Source organism: Heptranchias perlo, chromosome 6, assembly GCF_035084215.1.
Source record: "Heptranchias perlo isolate sHepPer1 chromosome 6, sHepPer1.hap1, whole genome shotgun sequence".
In the NCBI taxonomy this organism is placed as follows: Eukaryota; Metazoa; Chordata; class Chondrichthyes; order Hexanchiformes; family Hexanchidae; genus Heptranchias; species Heptranchias perlo.
Genome location: NC_090330.1, coordinates 108,857,886 through 108,879,153, shown reverse-complemented (window position 1 = coordinate 108,879,153; position 21,268 = coordinate 108,857,886). Strand labels below are relative to the sequence as shown.

General features: G+C 40.5%; 1 protein-coding gene across 1 annotated transcript in view; it reads right to left on the bottom strand.

The window, feature by feature from the left end:
- The window catches only part of pcca (propionyl-CoA carboxylase subunit alpha), a 313,585-nt gene that overhangs the window by 134,458 nt on the left and 157,859 nt on the right, over nt 1–21,268 (bottom strand). Inside the window, exons 15-16 of the mRNA XM_067986601.1 lie at nt 17,770–17,838; nt 13,567–13,642 (exon numbers count right to left, since the gene is read on the bottom strand). Of these exons, the coding sequence (XP_067842702.1) occupies nt 13,567–13,642; nt 17,770–17,838 (145 nt within the window). The remainder of the gene's footprint in view (nt 1–13,566; nt 13,643–17,769; nt 17,839–21,268) is intronic.

Genomic DNA, 21,268 nt, shown 5'->3' with positions numbered 1-21,268 from the left:
ATGGCTCCACTTAAGTAATCCCAGCGCTCACACTGATACTTCCTCCAGGCCAGGGTTGCAAACTAGCACCAATGGAAGACTCTTCCACAACACACCGATACTGGAATTTATGTTGTGGTCTAATGTGGTCTTGGATCACGTAGAGGCTGCATTGTTTTACTTATGACTGCAGCTACAACACACTAAATGGTACTGATCTAGATACAGTACAGTTAGTGAAACCAATACAATTATGACGTGTGCCAGCAAAATAAATGAGCCTCTAAGTCAGAAGGTTGTGGGTTCAAGCCCCACTCCTGAGACTTGAGCACAAAATCTAGGCTGACAATCCAGTATAGTACTGGGGGAGTGCAGCACTGATGGAGGTGCTGTCTTTCAGGTGAGACTTTAAACCAGGTGCCCTCTCAAGTGGATGCAAAAGATCCCACGGCACTATTTCGAAGAAGAGCAGGGGAGTTGTCCCCAGTGTCCTGGCCAATATTTATCCTTCAACTAACATCACTAAAACAGATTGGCCCGGAAATTGCTCGTATAATAACGGCAATGCTAACAGGGCTCAATGTTATTTCAGGGAAAATGGAAGAGCAAGTTCCGGACAGCACATATGCACTGTCAAATGTGGAAATCTCTCTACCTGATTCTATACTTCTCCAAAAGCTTCATGGTAAAGAGATCTCGCCCACTGGAATGAATGGACCAGTGCAAACGTGCTCTTCTGCCCAGCTGGAAACTAACTAATCTCTCCAAGTTATATCAGGTCTAAACTAACTTTTAACGGCGTTGTAAGTATTAATGACTGCCAATGAACCTCTCTGGCACTGAAAATTAAACTTTTAAAAATGTAGAGTCTCATTACTCCCGATATTAACTGTTGTTGGACATTTAAAAAAAAAATTTTGCGGAAGGCATTGCCGCCAATGGTGGAGCGATAAAAATCCGGGTGCGCAAGAGGCCAGAATTGAAGGAGCGCAGAGATCTCGGAGGGTTGTAGGGCTGGAGGAGGTTACAGAGATAGGGAGGGACGAGGCCATGCAGGGATTCGAAAACAAGGATGACAATTTTGAAGGCAGGAAAATGAATGAGGCAGACTCAAAATAAAACTCGGAAAAGAACAGAACACAAAAAACGAAAATGGTGACGAAGAAAGAAAAGCAAAAGGCACAGTGTGAATGAATAAGATATCATCAGGGTCACCAATTTACAGCCACTCATACGTTAAATTGCACTTTTAATTGCATGGTCTTTTGAGATCAAATCAGGAGTATTACCTCAAGTTAAACCACAGAAGACGTTCAAGGGACTTCAGGCTTAGGACAAATTTAGAATCGATATTAGAAAGTTTTTCTTCGCACAAGTAGCAGAAACCCTGAAATCATTTAAGAGATGGTTGGATGCTGCGATGGGAGACTGTAGATTCTCTCTGAATGAGCGAGCTAAGATGGGGCAATTGGCATTGCTCTATTTTTTACATAAAATCTACAGCATAGAAATAGGCCATTCAGCCCGACTGGTCTTTATACTCCACATGAGCTTCCTCCCACTCTATTTACCTCCTTTCACTCCGCTCCCCCATATCCCTCGATTCCCTTCATCCTCACGCATGCATTAAGCCTCCCCATAAATGCATCAATGCTCTCTGTTTCAACCACTCCATGTGGTAGCGAGTTCCACGTTCTCACGACTTTCTGTGTAAAGAATTCCTCCTTAATTCTTTATTTGATCTGTTAGTGGCTCTTATATTTATGCCTCCTTGATATGGATTTACCCACAAGTGGAAACAGTTTTTCCACATGCACCCTATCGCACACCTTAAAATAATTTTCAAGACCTTTGTCAGGTTCGGGTCGGACACACGTTACACCCTGCCCGATGTTACACTCCAAAACACTCGCCGGGCGAGTTAGGTTAAAATTCGGGCTGCAGTATCTATTCAGTATTCCTGCCGCTTCAGTGATCACGGCTGAGCAATTAACTAGAACAGCCATTACGTGATGTGAGCAGCGGTGAGTGAACCTGTAAGCAGTGACAAAATCAGGAGGTGTTTATTTGGGCTAAAGCCTAACTTATCACTTGAATGAACTAGAGAGCTAAAGCAACTGACAAGAAGGGGTTGCATTTTACTTATATATTGGGTGTTTCACTTTCAGATGTCACTGAGTTACTCAAAAGTACAGCTCTTCTTTAGTCCGAATTCTGGTATTTTCTTTTTCTAATGTTGCCTGCTATGCATTTGAATGTTTACCAACTCATACTGTTCATGTCAGGTTGGATTTCCATTAATTATTTTTAAAATGTATCCATGACTATTAAAATTCAGAAACTATTTGACGAAGGCTTCCTTTGGTTGTTTTAATCCTGTTGTGCTGAAATTAAGATCTGAGCTCCATCCGGGATACAAAACAGCAGGTTACTGAAATCACTCTGGATGCTCACCAATGATTTTAAACATTAATATTAAAAGACACACAGTTTACAAGAGTATTGTAATTATCTTATGCTGGAGTCAGAGTATTATAATCTTTGAAGAAAATATCTCACATGCCTTAAAAACTGCCTCCCACAGGACTATTTCTTCAACAAAGTGTTTATCAAACCATTTGGCTTGCATATAAAGTGTAAGGAAAGGGGTTAAAGCCCCTTGAGCATTGTGAATTTAAAATCTACGGGAACTTTGGACAATATACCTAGATTAAGGAAAGGGTTAACGTTGCACCTTTGGAAAATTTGAACAGAGCCAATTTAAAACAACAAGGCTACCAGAGGTTTCTTTGGTTTGCAAAATATGAGTGATGAGAAAGAAAGGGAGTACTATGGGAAACTAGGGAGTCACATTCCACAGAACTGGTATCAGATAAAATAGCTAAAAACCTACTAAAGCAGCCATTGTAAAGCCACGCAAAGCCATGAGAAAGAGACAGGTCGTCACGGCAACACTGATAATGGGGGGCCTGCCACATTCCGTGGTGTCTGGAAAAATACATGCGGCCATTGCACCTGTTCCCGAGCGAGATAACTGTCAATCATGGAGGCCCAGTCGTCGTTGAAGCCCGGCGACAGTGGGTGATTGGCTAAAATGACATTATCCCTAATTCATCGACGCCCCGAGCGCCAAAAACAATAAAAAAAAAGACATCAGGGTGGAATTGGTACTACAGTCAGGTGGGAGTCTCACGAATCTGACCCACGGGAGGGACGTCCGGCATCAAGACTCCAAAAGCTCCGAAAGACTTGATCAATCTTAAACGGGCCTTGAAGCAGAAATCCTTGGTTTCAAGGTGATGTGTATTACTTGATTTGCTTGCTGCTTGTTTAAGTGTAGAGTACGGTTACATGCACTGTTTGATTTTGCTTCATGCTTGTGCGAATTATATTAAATAATCACTTTTAATTAATGAAACTACCGTGAGTGGGGACTTTCTTTGTCTGACTATTCGTCCAGGTTTAAGAACCACTGGAAAAGTAGGCAAATTTCCTTCCATTTCTTCAACAAAGTGTTCATCAAACCATTTGGCTTGCATGTAAAGTAACGTTAACCAGAATTTTGCCTTTTTTCATCTGTAGCACAAATTCAGAATTATATACAATTAATGTAGAAACTTGCACAAAAGGAGTGGGCATGCTAATAAAAACGATTTTCTTTAGTAATGGGGAGAGGGCGGCAATATGGACATCAGAAGCTATTTGATTTTGATTATAACATAGGCTATAAGCATCAAGGGGTTAACAGATACAGCACTGAGCTAAATACTTCTTGCTTGCTGCTTTCATTTAAAAATATGAGGAATCTGAAAATCCTATAACGTGTTTTGCTGATTGGAATTTAAAAAGGGTGACAGGTCTTTACACAGAATTTACAGCACAGAAACAGGCCATTCGGCCCAATTGGTCTATATGCCGGTGTTTATGCTCCACACGAGCCTCCTCCCTCCCCTCTTCATCTAACTCTATCAGCATATCCTTCTACTCCTTTCTCCCTCAAGTGCTTATCGAGCTTCCCCTTAGATGCTTCTTTACTTAGCAATAACACCAAGTGTATCATCTTTAAGGTGGTTTGTGGGACCCTACTTTCAAAACATTTTTAATCAGGCGAATGATACACAAGTGCATTTTAGATTGTCAAACCTAGGTCACCTAGACAATAGATTGGGACTTTAGAACCAGCATTTTCCCATTTGCTTCTATTGCAATGTGAAAAAGAGACTCAAAAAGAATTAAAACTGTGTAAGTCAGTGATTGTAGTTGTTCATTTCCTTTGATGTAAGAACCAGGTGGCAAAAGAGGAAGCTTTCAGACTAATTAAAGCTCCTCTATTATGCATTTCAACATTGTGTTCAAATTCCTGATTATATTATTTACTTAATCAAATAAGATGATTCATTATCCAGTGAAGTTCTATTTAATCTGCAATTCTTCCAACCTCATTTCAATTTGCTTTTATCTGTACCACCAACTGCAGCCATGCAGGTCCAGGTGTTAATTCTGATCCATTGCAGACACCTCAGAGTTACACAAATGCTAATGACTACAAGTTATCAAAGGGGAAATCAGGGGGTTACAGAAGGGTTGTGTTTGAAGTAATCGCTTACTGGAATGACCTCTGTTCTTTAATATCATAATGATGATCACAGCTCCTTGACGCTCTCTGTTTCCAGAGACTGAGCCCATTAAAAAAGGGACAGGAGTTTCGGAAAAATTTTTAAGAACGTAAGAAATAGGAGCAGGAGTAGGCCATGAGGCCCCTCGAGCCTGTTCCGTCATTCAATGAGATCATGGCTGATCTTCAACCTCAACTCCACTTTCCCGGTCGATCCCCATATCCCTTAATTCCCTTACAGTCCAAAAATCTATCGATCTCAGTTTACAATATACTCAACGGCTGAGCATTCACAGCCCTCTGGGGTAGAGAATTCCAAAGATTCACGACCCACTGAGTGAAAAAATTCCTCCTCATCTCAGTCTTAAATCCCTTATCCTGAGACTATGCCTCCTGGTTCTAGACTCTCCAGCCAGAGGAAACATCCTCTTAGCTTCTACCCTGTCAAGCCCTCTTAGAATATTATATGTTTCATTCTTCTAAACTCCAGAGAGTATAGGCCCATTCTACTCAATCTCTCCTCATAGAACAACCCTCTCATCCCAGGAATCAATCTGGTGAACTTTTGTTGCACCGCCTCTAAGGCAAGTATATCCTTCCTTAGGTAAGGAGACCAAAACTGCTCACAGTGCTCCAGGTGAGGTCTCACCAAAGCCCCTGTACAATTGCAGCAATACTTCCTTACTCTTGTACTCCAACCCCCTTGCAATAAATGCCAACATACCATTTGCCTTCCTAACTGCTTGCTGTACCTGCATGTTAACTTTCTGTGTTTCGTGTACAAGGACACCCAAATCCCTCTGAACACCAACATTTAATAGTTTCTCACCATTTAAAAAATATTCTGTTTTTCTATTCATACGGAAAGCACCAAAGCATTGGTAAACAACTGGCTGAAAATAACAACTAAGGACTTAATTTTTTTTCCGTTTTAAGTGGTCAATGGTGAACAATATTTTATAGGAACATAGGAACAGGAGTAGGCCATTCAACCCATCGAGCCTGTTCCATCAATTCAATTAGATCATGGCTGATCTGTATCTTAACTCCATTTACCCGCCTTGGTTCTGTAACCCTTAATAACCTTACCCAACAAAAATCTATCAATCTCAGTTTTGAAATTTTCAATTGACCCCCAGCCTCAACAGCTTTTTGGGGGAGAGAGTTCCAGATTTCCACTGCCCTTTGTGTGAAGAAGTGCTTCCTGACATCACCCCTGAACGGCCTAGCTCTAATTTTAAGGTTATGTCTCCTTGTTCTGGACTCCCCCCACCAGAGGAAAGTGTTTCTCGCTATCCACCCTATCAAATCCTTTGATCGTCATAAACATCTAGGAACACAGGAACAGGAGTAGACCATTCAGCCCCTCGTGCCTGCTCCGCCATTTGATAAGATCATGGCTGATCTGTGATCTAACTCCATATACCTGCCTTTGGCCCATATCCCTTAATATCGCATGAGATCACTCCTTAATCTTCTATATTCAAGGGAATACAGATCTTAGAATGATCAGGACAATATTTTGGCTTAAGTTATCGCAGAGTTCGAATAGGATTCCTGAACAATCTGCCATTGATGTTTATGAATTGATCTTATTTAATGTCTCAATGGAGTCCTTTCAAGGTTATATATTTTCAAAGTTGAAGCTTGAAATAACTAACCCTTAACCTGACATAGAAACACAACTAAACTTTTTCTCACTGATCACTAAATGTGAATGGTTTATGTCATTAGTGTAATGAAATAGCTAAGAATGAAGTTGAAGAAGATCGACACATCTTAGTAGACTTGATGTTCATGTCCAAGCACTGTGGAATAGCAATCAATAAGCAAATAGGTTGACAAACTCTATAGCCAAAATAAAAGAGTACAAGTGAAAGGAAGTCATAATCAAGCTGTACAGCCCTCAGTCAGGCCTACCACTGCATTTTGTGGTTATCAACATACAAGGCAATTCAACTAAAAGTCATGAGGGTGATGCTTAGTGTATGAGGAAAGAGTGGCAAAATTTGGACTTTTCAGTCTTGAAAGTAAATGACGGAGGTGATCTTTTGTAGCTAAATAAGATAGTGAGTGGTATGGAAAAGGTGCATATGGAGCATTACTTAAAACTAGGTTTAAACTAGTATAGGCAAATTTAAGACTCAAGAGTGTCTGTAGGTTTTTTTTGGATTAATGGGCCAAAAATGGCCTGAATGGTCATTCTCATTTTGACTTATTTTGTGATCTGTACTGCATTATCACGTGAATGCACAGGGCTTTTAAATTTGTCCTTTATACTAGCTTCATTTGTAGATCTACTTCTACAATTCTTAATCAACAGCAAAATACTGCAGATGCTGGAAATCTGAAATAAAAACAGAAAATGCTGGAAACACTCAGCAAGTCAGGCTGCATCTGTCTGGAGAAAGAAGCAGAGTTAATGTTTCAGGTCGATGACCCTTCGTCAGAACTGGAAGAAGTTGAAGATTAACAGTTTTTAAGCAAGTACAGAGCCAGGGAATGGGGGGAGGAGGGAGGGGAAAGAACAAAAGGGAAGGTCTGCGATAGGGTGGAGGGTAGGAGTGATTAAATGACAGAAGGGATGATGGTGCAAGGCAGAAGTGGGGTGGTAATGGGACAAGTAAAGAAATAAAAGATGGGTCTAGAGGAGGTGTAAATGGCAACAGCAGAACCATTACCAGCACCTGCTGTCCGAGAAAATGGGAGCAGTGATTATGATCTGAAGTTATTGAAATCCATGTTGAGTCCAGAAAGTTGTAAAGTGCCTAATCAAAAGATGAGGTGCTGTTCCTCGAGCTTCATTGGAACAGTGTAAGAGGCTGAGGTCAGAGAGGTCAGAGTGGGAGTGGGACAGGGAATTAAAATAGCAAGCGACCCGCGGGTCAGGGTCAAGCTTGCGGACTGAATGGAGGTGTTCAGCAAAGCGATCACCCAATCTGCGTTTGGTCTCCCCAACATAGAGGAGACCGCATCGTGAGCAGCGAATACAGTAAACTAAACTGAAAGAAGTACAAGTAAATCGCTGTTTCACCTGGAAGGAGTGTTTGGGGCCCTGGACGGTGGGAAGGGAGGAGGTGAAAGGGCAGGTGCTGCATCTCCTGCGCTCGCACGGGAAGGTGCCGTGGGGAGGAGAGCGGGTGTTGGGGGTGATGGAAGAGTGGGCCAGGGTGTCACGGAGGGAGCGGTTCCTTCGGAATGCTGAAAGGGGAGAGCGGTGGAAGATATGTTTGGTGGTGAGATCTATAATTCTTAACTTGCTTTAAGGCAAGTAGATGTGATAGGATGTGGTAGTGGTTATTTTACTGGACTGGTAATCTCTAGGCCTAGACTAATGATCCAGAGAGCAGGAGTTCAAATCGTACCATGGCACATTTGAATTCAGAGTTTTTTTTTAAAAAGGTAATTGGCAAAAGAACCAGAGGCAACACAAGGAGTAAAATTTTTACACAGCGAGTTATGAAGACCTGCCTGAAAGGCCGGTGGAAGCAGATTCAATAGTAACTTTCAAAAGGGAATTGGATAAATACTTGAAGGGGGAAAATTTGCAGGGCTATGGGGGAAAGAGCGGGGGAGTGGGACTAATTGAATGGCTTTCAAAGAGCAAGGCACAGGCACGATGGGACCAATCATTCTATGATTCTAGGATTCTGTACTAATTCCTTCCAATGCACATTTTATTGTTTCTTACTATAGTTTTGACTGAAAAAAAAACAATGAACTGGACATTGAAGTTACTTTATTGACAGAAAAGTTTGTTTTAGTAGTAGAAAAAAATGTTCACCATTCCTCAGTACAATTTTGAACTGGATGAAAAGCTGAAAAATATTACTAATGAACCTCCTACCTCATCTATGCTATGTAATGTTTATATTGTTGCATTATTCATGCTAAGCTAAATAGAGCAGTAAACTGAAACTGCATAATATGCAACAGCATTCTGTTAATAATGTACATTAATGAATTTATGTGCATTAAAATTTTGATACCAAACGCAACAAAAAATTGAATAAACCTACTAACTTGTTTTATAGCTTTGAATAGTAAATGGGAAGGATAGCAGGTATAAGCTTATTTATCTCTCCTTGAATTGGTAGAAAAAAGCACTCACATCTGCTGTGCTAAATGCAATATAAACTTCAACCTTAAATGGTGTTTTTTTTTAAATGAACCGTCCAGCGTCTCTCTCTGGTCCATCTCTCTCTCATGGCTTCAGATAAGGCTACTCAATTTTGCTGCAACTAAATATACGGACCCACTTCACACCTGGTGACAGAAATCAATACTGCATGATTTTTCATGACAAATATTAACAGCTATTTAACATCAATTGATTCAGCAAATGGCAACTGGTATAACAGATTTCCACTGCATTGCAATTACATCTGGAGGCAAGTAATTCTAAAATCTCGTGCTTAAGATGACAAGTTACATTAATACAGATGGATTAACATCGTGAAATACTCACATTTATATAGTGCCTTAGCATGTTCCTCAACCACCCGAGAATGATTCACAAATTACTTAAAAATGCAATGACTTGCAAAAGTAGCAGCCATTTGTGCACAGTAAGATCCCACAAATAGCAATAAACTAAATGACAAGTTAATGAGTTTTTTTGGTGGTATTACTTGAGGAAGCAATGCTGTCCAAGACACCAGATGAACTCCATGCCGTTTTTCAAATAATGCCATGGAATCGTTGCTCTCTACCTCATTCACTGGAACAGATACAAATAGCTTTGGTTGACATATTCCAAGAGATGGCACCTTCAACACTGCAGCACTCACTCAGATCTGCACTGATTACTTGCCAAGCCTTGGAGCAGAGGTTGAAGCAATAGCAATCTGACTCTTGGGAACAGAAGTAGGCCATGCATGCTCTGCCATTTAATTAGATCATGGCTGATGTGTACCTTGACTCCATTTTCTGTAACCCTTAATAACCTTGCCTAACAAAAATCTATCAATCTCAGTTTTGAAATTTTCAACTGACCCCAGCCTCAACAGCTTTTCGGGGGGGGGGGGGGGGGGGTTGGAAGAGTGTTCCAGATTTCCACTACTCTTTGTGTAAAGAAGTGCCTCCTGACATCACCCCTTAACGGCCAAGCTCTAGTTTTAAGGTTACACCCCATTGTTCTGGACTCCCCCCACCAGAGGAAATAGTTTCTCTCTATCTACCCTATCAAATCCTTCACCCAGAGGCGATAGTGCTGCCAAATGAGCCAAGCTGACACAAAATCACTTTTAAATGCGAATGTGGGAATAAAGCAAAAAGAAATGGTGTTATGGGAGGGGAAGGAAGAAAGTCTCTTGGCTCAGCTACTGAATGTTGCAATTACCAAAATCACAGGTCAATTACTCATTAAATGATCAGTTTCATCATTAAGTTTGGGCTTGCTTGTAGGTGACTGAAAAAAGATCAAACTGTATACGTCTACTTTTTGCAGTGAGTTTACCTGCCGTTCCCTATTCAGAATCAAGATTTTATTAGTGTTGGGCTATTTGAAGGCTATTTCACTTCACTGGCACTTCATCCATCGATAAACAACATTGAAAAAACAAGGAAAACATGCTTAAATGGGCACAAAGCAATAGTTTAACCAAAAACAGTTCTTCTAGCACAACCTAAAACCGAAATCTGAAGGATTTGTAAAAGAACGAATGTATTTATATAGCACCTTTCACCACCTCAGGACGTCCCAAAGTGCTTTACAGCCAATGAAGTACTTCTGAAGTGTAGTCACTGTTGTAATGTAGGAAATCTGGTTCTAACAATTTATTGATCATTACACACCAACCAAAAGATTTTTCAAATACCATTTTGTGGTGCAACTTATAGAAGATTGTAGTTTTAAAAAAAACAAATTGTCTACTCAATAGCCTCGGCATTGGTAAAACTTTAGTCAGTTGGTTTTCTGCCACGATATCCAAAAAGTAACATTTTACGCCAATCACATTAATGTGTCAATTCAAAAAGAGAAATGTTATTGTTCCTTTCTGAAAGGAAGTGCCTAGCACTTCACTATAGAAGAACTAGTAATGAGACAGTCAATAAGATAACATCTTTTGACACTTATTTCAATAGGTTTTTTTTGTATTGATTTTATATTACTTTTCAATGATGGAGCAAGAAACTGTTATGTTACTAACTGCAATATTGTGCGTGTTTTTCAGAGGATAGAATTCAAGTTGTTTAGTGGCTGAACTGAGTATTGCTTCAATAAATCCTATTTTCCCTTCACTACTTGACTAATGGTTTTGAGAGAGATCTTATTGACACGTATCGGATTTTTTCATTGCTCTTTCAGTAATATAAATTCAACAGTAAAGTGAACCAGCCTTTGGGAAGTTTGACTTAATAGTACATAAACTTGTACAAATTGGTTGTATTAACCCATTCAAAGTTCTCTGTGCACAAATATCCAGTCTGGGCACTGAAGGAGACCTGCTGACCAAGCTCAGAGGATTTTAGCTTCCAAGCATGCTTAATAGGCTACACCCATTGGTGTCAATATTCAAACGGGCAGGTCAAGGCTATTTCAAGAGTCTGCATAGAAAAGACCCTTCAAGCCTCAGATCATCCGCTGCTGAAACCCTCGTTCAGGCCTTTGTTACCTCGAGATTCGACTATTCCAATGCTCTCCTGGCCGGCCTCCCACCTTGCACCCTCCGTAAACTTCAGCTCATCCAAAACTCTGCTGCCTAACTTGCACCAAGTCCTCTTCACTCATTAGTCCCTGTGCTCGCAGACCTGCATTAGCGCCCGGTCCGGCAACGCCTCGATTTTAAAATTCGCATCCTTGTTTTCAAATCCCTCCATGGCCTCCCTATCTCTGTAACCTCCGCCAGCCCTACAACCCTCCGAGATCTCTGCGCTCCTCCAATTCTGGCCTCTCGTGCATCCTCCATTTTCATCACTCCACCATTGGCAGTCATGCTTTCAGCTGCCTCGGCCCTAAACCTCTCCGCCTCTCTCTCCTCCTTTAAGACACTCCTTAAAAACGACCTCTTTGACCAAGCTTTTGATCTGACATCGTCTTATGTGGCTCAGCGTCAAATTTTGTCTGATATCCGCTCCTGTGAAGCGCCTTGGGACGTTTTATGTTAAAGGCGCTATATAAATACAAGTTGTTGTTATTATTATACACTTTAACGGACTTAAGATTAGATTTTGCTCAGCCATGTATAAGATGTCAAGATTCCTGCTCATAAGTTAAAAGTTAAACTTGCTACACGAGCTGGAGAAAAAAATTCATACTGATATACTGTTCTGAAATTTTTAACAATAAAAAAATGTTTTGTCATATATGGAAATCTGATTCTTGTAATACTTTTCCAACAAGATTTGCTAGCTAAGAATATATAAAGACATTAGATTGTCCCCAAAGCTCCTCTGTCCATCAGAAACATTGGCTTTTACATTTGGCTGTATTTCTCCCCCAAACCCTTGGAACAACAATGGCACGTGCACGCACTTGTAGTCGAACTCTGGCAACAACAGAGTCTGGATTTAGGGTGGTTAACACTGGAGTTTTATCTCCAGCATAAACTTCCAAAATCCTCTCAACGTAGCAGAGCCCCACTAGCCTGCACAAGTCACTGCAATTGAACGTGATAGAGCACTGTTTAATTCTATACGGTAGGAATTTCTTGCTTTCTAGGCCGATAGAAGGGATCTGTCAATTATTAAGTCACGTCTAGGTTTTAAAACAGTATACTCCGTTTCATGAACCAATAGATTCACCATTTGGGGTGGGGGCTCTCCTGCATCAACATAAACTGCAAACGACACACAAGCTGAAAAAGCATCACGAGGAAGCCACACAAACTCCTACCCCCACCCGCCCCACCACCATCCAACAGTGAATTCAAAATAGCAGACGTAACAGGGTATTGAATAGGGAGCACTGGGGTTTCTATTAAAGTTTATTTACAGTTGCCACACTAAGAGTAACACTTATACTATGTTTGAGATTTGCTTCCAAATCACTTGAATGACAAGGTCTGGGTATCTTTTATTAAAATATGACTCTTGGGTTTAAGAAACCTTAGGTCTAAACCCAAATAAAAATATTCAATTTTATTTTTTGAATTTTGCGGCCTAATAAAGGCTTGAGGGTGACACTAGCAACATAAAGAACAATTGTACAGAATTTCCCAAAATATCCACACACTAAATAATCATATCGAATACAGCAACACAGTTTGGAACATCAATCCTCTGCTCAAGGCCCATAATAGTAATTTGATACTTAAATTGAGTATTGAAAGTGCAATGTGAACTTCAAACTAATTTCTGACCACAGATCATTTGGATAAAAATAAAACTATAAACGATTGCTCCAAAATATAAATTGATGGCCAGGATAATTGATCATAGAATTTCAGTTCCACCGGTTCAAATGCCTGATATATTTCAATTAAGAACCGTTTGCAGTCTGTCCTCTGACAAATCACTCACTCCCAGATCCTTAAAAATCTTGTTACAAAGTTAGAAAAAAACTACAAACATTTTTTTTTCTAAATTTAAATTTCCATAAATCAGAATGTTTTAAAAAAAGAGAAACTGCTTTCGCAAATATTGTGGAATTTTAGTGCAATTTAGCCAAGTACTTACACTTGTAAAGAACAAGAGTGCCAAGTTTCTAATAAGCAACGAGAAATCTAGTGGACCAAATAAACATCTCCATATAAAAACTTCAAGGCAAATCCAGAAGAATATCTAAATACATTGCTACACAAGTCACATGAGAAAGGATAGACCCTAAACTAATTGGAGTTTCGTGCCAAACTGATGTCCCTTTGGAACTTGAGTACATGGTTCATCTCTACTTAATTAGCATGAGATTTTCGTAACATATTGTTTTAAATGAGACTTGCTAAGAAAATATTTATTTCAATTGGCTTAATTACTATGTTTACATGCTGCTCCCCTCCCTTTCAGTACATGCCAGGGTTCCCACTAGTTACCTCGAATGACATAATTGTCTAATGCCTCTTCCATTCTCTGCAATGCTTCTGCACGGCTAGCACCATATGTAACCAACTGAAATAAAAGAGTACAAATGAATCTAAGTAATCTGGAGATACATGTGCTATAAAAAAACAAAAAAACAAAGTTGAACAAAATTATTTGAATATAAATTACTCAATTTAAACTCGCATAGTTGGACCGGTCCAATTTATTTCCATCCTATTCTATTTAAAAACCTTCAATTAGACCAATGCAGTGAGTGGCATTGCATATCTACCTTTATCCTGGTTTCATGCTGTACCAGTGCCATTGTTAGCATTGGCTCAGTAGTTGTACGCTCACCTCTGAGCCAGAGGACATGGGATCAAGTCCCACTCCAGAGACTTGAGCACAAGATCTAAGGCTGACACTCCAGTGCAGTACTGAGAGGGTGCTGCACTGTCGGAGGTGCCTTGATTCGGATGAGACCGAGGTCCCGTTTGCCCTTTCAGGTGGACGTAAAAGATCCCACAGCACGATACCGAAGGAGAGCAGGGGAGTTATCCCCAGTGTCCTGGCCAACATTTATCCCTCAACCAACATCACTAAAACAAATTATCTGGTCATTATCTCATTGCTGTTTGTGGGACCTTGCTGTGTGCAAATTGGCTGCCGTGTTTCCTACATTACAACAGTGACTACACTTCAAAAGTACTTCATTGTCTGTAATGTGCTTTGGGAAGTTCTGAGGTCATGAAAGGCGCTATATAAATGCAAATCTTTCTTTTCTTTTTGCATTTACTGTGCATTAAATGGGAGGAACAACATGATCTAAATGGTGCTATTTTGAGGGGATGCAAGAGCAGAGGGACCTGGGGGTGCATATTCACAAATCTTCGAAGATGGCAGGGCAAGCTGATACGGCGGTTAAGAAAGTGTGATATATCTAGCTTGGTAAATAGGGGCATTGAATACAAAAACAAGGAAGTCATGCTAAACCTTTACAACTCACTGGTGAGGCCTCAGCTGGAATACTGTGTACAACTGTGGGCACCATACTTTAGGAAGGATGTCAAGGCCTTGGAGAGTGTGCAGAGGAGGTTCACCAGGATGATACCAGGGATGAGGGACTTCAGTTACGTGGAGAGACTGGAGAAGCTGGGATTAATCTCCTTAGAGCAGAGAAGGTTAATGGGAGACCAAATAGAGGTGTTCAAAATTATGAGGGGTTTTGATAGAGCAAGTAGGGAGAAACTGTTTCCTCTGGCAAGTGGGTCGGTAACCAGAGGTCACAGATTTAAAATAATTGGCAAAAGAACTAGAGGGGAAATTAGGAGAATTTTTTTCACACAATGGGTTGCTAAGATCTGGAATGCACTCCCTGAAAGAGTGGTGGAAGCAGATTCCATGGGAACTTTCAAAAGACAACTGGACATGTACTTCAAGAGTTATGGGGAGAAAGTTGGAGTGTGGAACTAAATTGGACAGCTCTTTTAAAGAGCCGGCACAGCACGACGGGCTGAATGGCCTCCTTCTGTGCTGTAAGATTCTATGATTCTGACTACAATCCTTTAGGGACATTGGAACAGGAGTAGGTCATTCAGTCTTTCGAGCCTATTCCGCCATTCAATTAGATCATGACTGATCTGTATCTTAACTCCATCTATCTGCCTTGGTTTCATATCCCTTGGATACCCTTATCTAATAAAAATCTATCAATCTCAGTTTTGAAATTTTCAACTGACTCCCAGCTTTCTGGGGGAAAGAGTTCTCCAGATTTTCACGACCATTTGTGTGAAGAAATGTTTCCTGACATCACTCCTGAACAGCCTAGCTCTAATTTTAAAGTTATGCCCCCTTGTTCTGGACTCCTCCACCAGAGTTTCTCTCCATCTATCCTATCAAATCCTATAACCATCTTAAACACCTCAAGAATCTCACCCTTCATCTTCTATATTCAAGGGAAGACAAGCCTAGTCTACGAGTGGCTATCGTGTCAATTCGACCGACCGGTTACAGAAACACACGTCTGATGTAATAGCCCTACAAGGATACAACCTGGTCATGATTCCCAAAAGAGGAACACCGATGTGATGCCATGACAGGAGTAAATACTTGGTCCCCAGGTCCTGCATCAGCAGAACACAAACAATGCATCCAAAATTTATGCCAGAATCAGATAGAAGCTATTATATATTTAAAGTATCAAAAGTATGCATAGTGGGCCAGTGATTATAGTGGGCCAGTGATTAGGGTTGAATACATTCATGATGGGTCCCTAGCCCCTAAATGAAGATACTACATTCCATAGTAGTTAGCATTATATATAGGAGTTTTTTTTTTGTTTTTTCTCACAATGTGGGCAACGGTACATTTATTTGAATTTACATATTTGACAATTCTTGACCTGGTCACTTGGCACGTTAGTGAAGAGCACCAGAATATATGGACCCTCATCAAATCATCGCATTCCTAAAAGTCAAGAAGCTGAGCTTCGAGTGCGATCGCAATTTGACAAAAAGCACCATTCTGTTTCAACTTGCTCGTGCGGTGCTGGAATTGTGTGGATTATCCAAAGTCTCTCCCCCAGAGACGACTCTGCCGCTGAAGTTTCAGCAGCCGAGCAGGGGAACTGTTGCGGATATTCACCCTCGATGACTTTTGATGTACTGTGACAGAATTCAATAAGCCAACTTTGATCTAAATCTTAGACAAAAATGTTTCAGGTTGTTGCCTCTCCTTTTCTTTTTAGAACTACATCGAATTTACAACACAGAAACAGACCATTTGGTTTATACTCCACGTGAGCCTCCTCCCACCCTAAACTATCAGCATATCCTTCCATTCCTTTCCCCCTCATGTGTTTATCGAGCTTCCCCTTAAATGCATCTAAGCTAGGTGCCTCAACTACTCCATGTGGTAGCGAGTTCCACATTCTCACCACTCTCTGGGTAAAGAAGTTTCTCCTGAATTCCTTATTGGATTTGTTAGTGCCTGTCCTATATTTATGGCCCCTAATTCTGGTCTCCCCGCAAGTGGAAACAACTTCTCTACGTCTACCCTATCGAACCCCCTCATAATTTTAAAGACCTCTATCAGGTCACCCCTCAGTCTTCTATTTTCTAGAGAGAAGAGCCCCAGCCTGTTCAGTCTTTCCTGATAATTGTACTCTCTCAGTTCTGGTATCATCCTTGTAAATTTTATTTACACCTTCTCCAGTGCTTCTATATCCTTTTTAATTACCTGCTGCCTTCAATTAGACAATTACTAAATTGAGATCACAGGATAAACAATGGTAGTTGAAATAATCTGCTCGACTCCTCGACACGTATCAAATTTACCTGGATATCTGAGCAAGTGAAATTCTCCAGTGCATACAAAGCAAAGGCTCACTTAAAAAAGTAGTCTGAAACAATGAAGCTAAAAATATCTAGAGTTAAATACAGGGTGGGAAAAAATACAATTAGAGACACCAATTTTCAGCTAACATATTAGTTGCATCCTGAAGCTCTAATATGTTGTGCTATCAAATGGTGGAATGCTGGTTCACTTCTGAAACTGTCCCTGTTCTGAGCTCCTGATCTTTCATATAATTCCTGGCCTGTGCTTGAAATTTAATCACCTGGGAGAGAGATTAAAAAACAGAATCACTTTAAACTGCTCTTGTGCATCCCTGGTGATTAATGAGATTGATACTGGCAGGGGCCAGTTGGTGTGGTTTTGGCCAGGGATAGGAATGTAGGAACAGGAGTGGGCCATTTAGCCCCACGAGCCTGTTTGGCCATTCAGTGAGATCATGGCTGATCTGGGTCCTAATTCCATCCACCCACCTTGGTTCCATAGCCCTTAATACCCTTGGCTAGCAAAAATCCATCAATCTCAGATTTAAAATTATTAATTGAGCTAGCGTCTACTGCTTTTTGTGGGAGTGATTTCCACACTTCTACCACCCTTTCAGTGAAGAATTGTTTCTTAACTTCTCTCCTGAATGGCCTGGTTCTGATTTTAAGGTTATGTCCCCTTGTCCTAGACTCCCCCCACCAGCAGGAAAGGTTTCTCACTATCTACCCTATCAATTCCTTTCAAAGTCCTTCAAATTTCCTTAACCTTCTGGATAGTGTGTGAAGTGAGCAGACAGTAATAAATGCCCTACAAAAAGCACACTACTATTCTTTTACTAAATTCATAAATTAAAAACATAAAAGTAAAAATGTACTAACTTTTGATATCATAGGATCATAATAAATACTGATGTCACTTCCTTCTTGAATGCCGCTATCAATTCGGACCTAGCCAAATAAAAACAAATTCAGATTGATTTAAGCACTTGTACAGAAGTTTACTACAAAGTAACATAATATATTCATACCTATCAGAAAATACATTTTACAATATTAGTGCACATAATACAAATTACTTGAGTGTGTCACTTAAGTGTAGACCCTTACCAGAAGTCCTCAGACGGTTGAGCATTTGAAGTGTTTTTATTAATTCAGCACCATACACTGCATATCTTGCAATATTCCCATAATACCTTCACTCTAACAGTACAACAGTTATTCCTGTATTTCCCCCGGAGGGATTACTGTTTACACAGCTTTTTTCCATAGCCTACTAGACATCTAGCCCACAGTTCCATTAAACAGTATTGCCATGGTATATAGCTCAGGAGTTTGGTTTATCAAAAAGAAAGTTAGCACATTGCAGATTCTGCTTTTCTTCTCTGTTTGACTTCATTAGTGTTATATTGAGATTAGCTGTATGAAACATTTTTAAAATTAGCTGTTCCCGGGGCATAAGTATTTATTAAATTGCTCATGTCAAGATATAGCCTCCAAAGTATTTAAAAACTAATCAAAAAATTCAAGACAGATAGAATCATCCCGGGGATCTCGAGAACAAAAAGTAAGTCCAAGCTGCTGGAACAGCAGGGCTCCGAAATACAACATTGTGACAAAATAAACCCAAGGAAACTCTCATAGATCTTCACCAGGGGAAGAAACCCTCATAATAAACAACAGCCGCACATCTGTTTGCAACGAGGCAGAAACAAGATGGTCACTGTGATGGCTGCTACGTTTTTTAATATTTTAATTTAGGTGATTGTCAAGGGATTAAAATGTAGATTTTCTTGTCTGCTGCAGCCTGAGTCTGCTACAAAGATGTCTTTATTTCCAGCACAGTGAGCAAGTAGCACCACGAGTGATTGAAGCTAACTCGGAGAGCATGTAGGCTGGTTTCAAATCAGGTTAATTTGCTTATTTAGCATTTTGGCCCCTCATTTTCATCTTCGAGTCTTTTATTTTCAAACATATGAACAATGACGGACAGGAAAAGACCCTCTGGTCCATCCAGCCTGTCCCACACGACCGTGATACCTTGTGTATCACAATATATACACTCCCCACCCCTCCCAAAGCCGTCTGATCTCCTGGGAGAGGTGAAAAACCAGATTTAAAAAAAAAAACAGGCCAATTTGGGGGGGGAAAAAATCTGGGAAATTCCTCTCCGACCACCTTGGGCGATCGAAACTAGTCCAGATTATCACTCTGGCCCTGAATTCTACGCAGTACCTACCTTTTGTATGAGGTAATCTCCACCCCAGCCAGGAACAGGTCCAGCTCTCGCTTGAAGGAATTTATATTATGTCATACATGTTTGAAAGGATCAGCTACGTTTTATAGCACAAATATGGTTGGTCTTGCATCAGTTTTGTCACATGATTCTTTAACTGTAACTAGAATAGTTAATAACCAGTCAAATTTACACAAGATTGAAGGCATGCTGGCTCCAGAACAGAATGGTCACAGCCGAAGGTTTCAAATTCACACCCCTCCAATTTCAATTAATAGTTAAAAAAACTCGCCAGCTTTTGCTGCTCCAATTTCATTGCTTAGATAGAGGAAGGCAACTGGATGAAGTGCAGATGCATTCTTTGAAGCCGGGGAAGGTAAAATACCGGCAGAACCAGTGCTACTGTGCAAAAAGTGCACCTTCCGTTCCCAGTGACCGTGGCTGAGGACTTCGACAACTAAACGGGGAAACCCAAAGCAACAAAAAGGGTGGGTGGGGAGTGCAGATTATCTTAAAACAATTCACTGAGAGTTTGATCTCAGTCAGTAACAAATACCAAATATTTATCTCCTCGTGTATTTCTGAGGGTGTGAGGGGGCAGGCTCCAATCGGGAATATTTTTGGTTCGAAACTAGAAAACTGATGTAAAGAAAATTCAGCATCTCCCGGAATTAAAAAAGCAAGTTTTCTTCATCCTTCAGACTTTATATATTAAAGCCAGCAACATTCAGCAAGGAGATTTTAGTCACATACTTTATTCACTTATTCAAGATTATAGCAGTATTCCTACACCACCTACAGAAACTCAGAGGGGGAAAAGAGCTGATCCTAATCAGAACAAACTGTAGTCTCTCACGCATTCCCGTTCCTACAGTACGGTCCCCACCACTTAACAGCCACTAAAACAGACAGTCACTTATATCGGCCATTTGTATTAACGTTAATTTCAAAGTTACAAGTTATAGTGTCTTAAGTGCTCCGTTTATTTTGGGCAGAAACAGCTGTGCTTCCTCACTATCGACAAGGGTTCACCAACAGCTATTGGCACAGAATCGATCCGATTCGTCAAGGTTAGAGTTAGAGCGATGGTCAGTGTTAAAGTCGGGCAGTTACTGCGCGTGGTAAAGAACAAAGTTAGCATTTTTTTTTTGCTCTGTGTCGATAGTTTGCACAGTTTACAACTAATTCAGGGTGATAAAAAGCACCACCCAAACAGATTCAAATAATTTAATTCCCACTGGTTATACATCAGTTTGCCGCTTTCCCTGTCAGGTCAGCACAGATAATAAATCAGCGACGACAACATTCTTGTTATATAGCGCTACCCCGTTATATTGGCCATCGCGTATAATGGGAAAATTGCGTTCACGTGACCATGCCTGCTGTAAGTGATGGGCACTGTACCACTTCTCTTCGATGCATTGGTTGCCAAACAGCCTACATCATCTGAACTATCCCTTTCCAATGCAGATGTCAAACTTCCTGTACAATAATGAATCATATTATCATACCTTAAAAAGAACTAGTAACTACAGATTAGCTAAAAGTGTTTGAGACATGTGGGCATACAACTAAGCTTTACAAATTATTTATGCTCCATTCTAAACTATTTTACCCTGAAAAACCATCACGGGCCATTATCTCCTTTCTTCCATCTCGCTTGCTGATATTTTTCTCTTAATTGTTACTATTTTCTGCAATACTTGCCCTTATGCTGTTAGTGAGTGCCTATTCTAGATAGTGGAAAACCCTTTCTAAGAAACAAAACAAACAAAAACAATTGTGTGGGAGTAGCCCCTTGGTTCAGTGATAAATTCCAAGATTTTAATACTATCTCCAACTAATAATTAAACTTACTGCCAAGGACAAGTTTCCTCCCATTTTTGGTCACGGTACCAGGAACTTGCAAGAAAATGCTCCGTTTCGGAAGGGGTAATGGAGACGAGGATGATGCCCACAGGCAAGTCCGCAATTCAAACTGCACCTTCATTGAACCATTGACTCATACGGCACAGAATGAGGCCATTCGGCCCATCGTGCCTGTGCCAGCTCTTTGAAAGAGCTCGCCAATTAGTCCCATTCCCTCTGCTCTTTCCCCATAGCCCTGCAAATTTTTCCCCTTCAAGTGTTTATCCAATTTCCTTT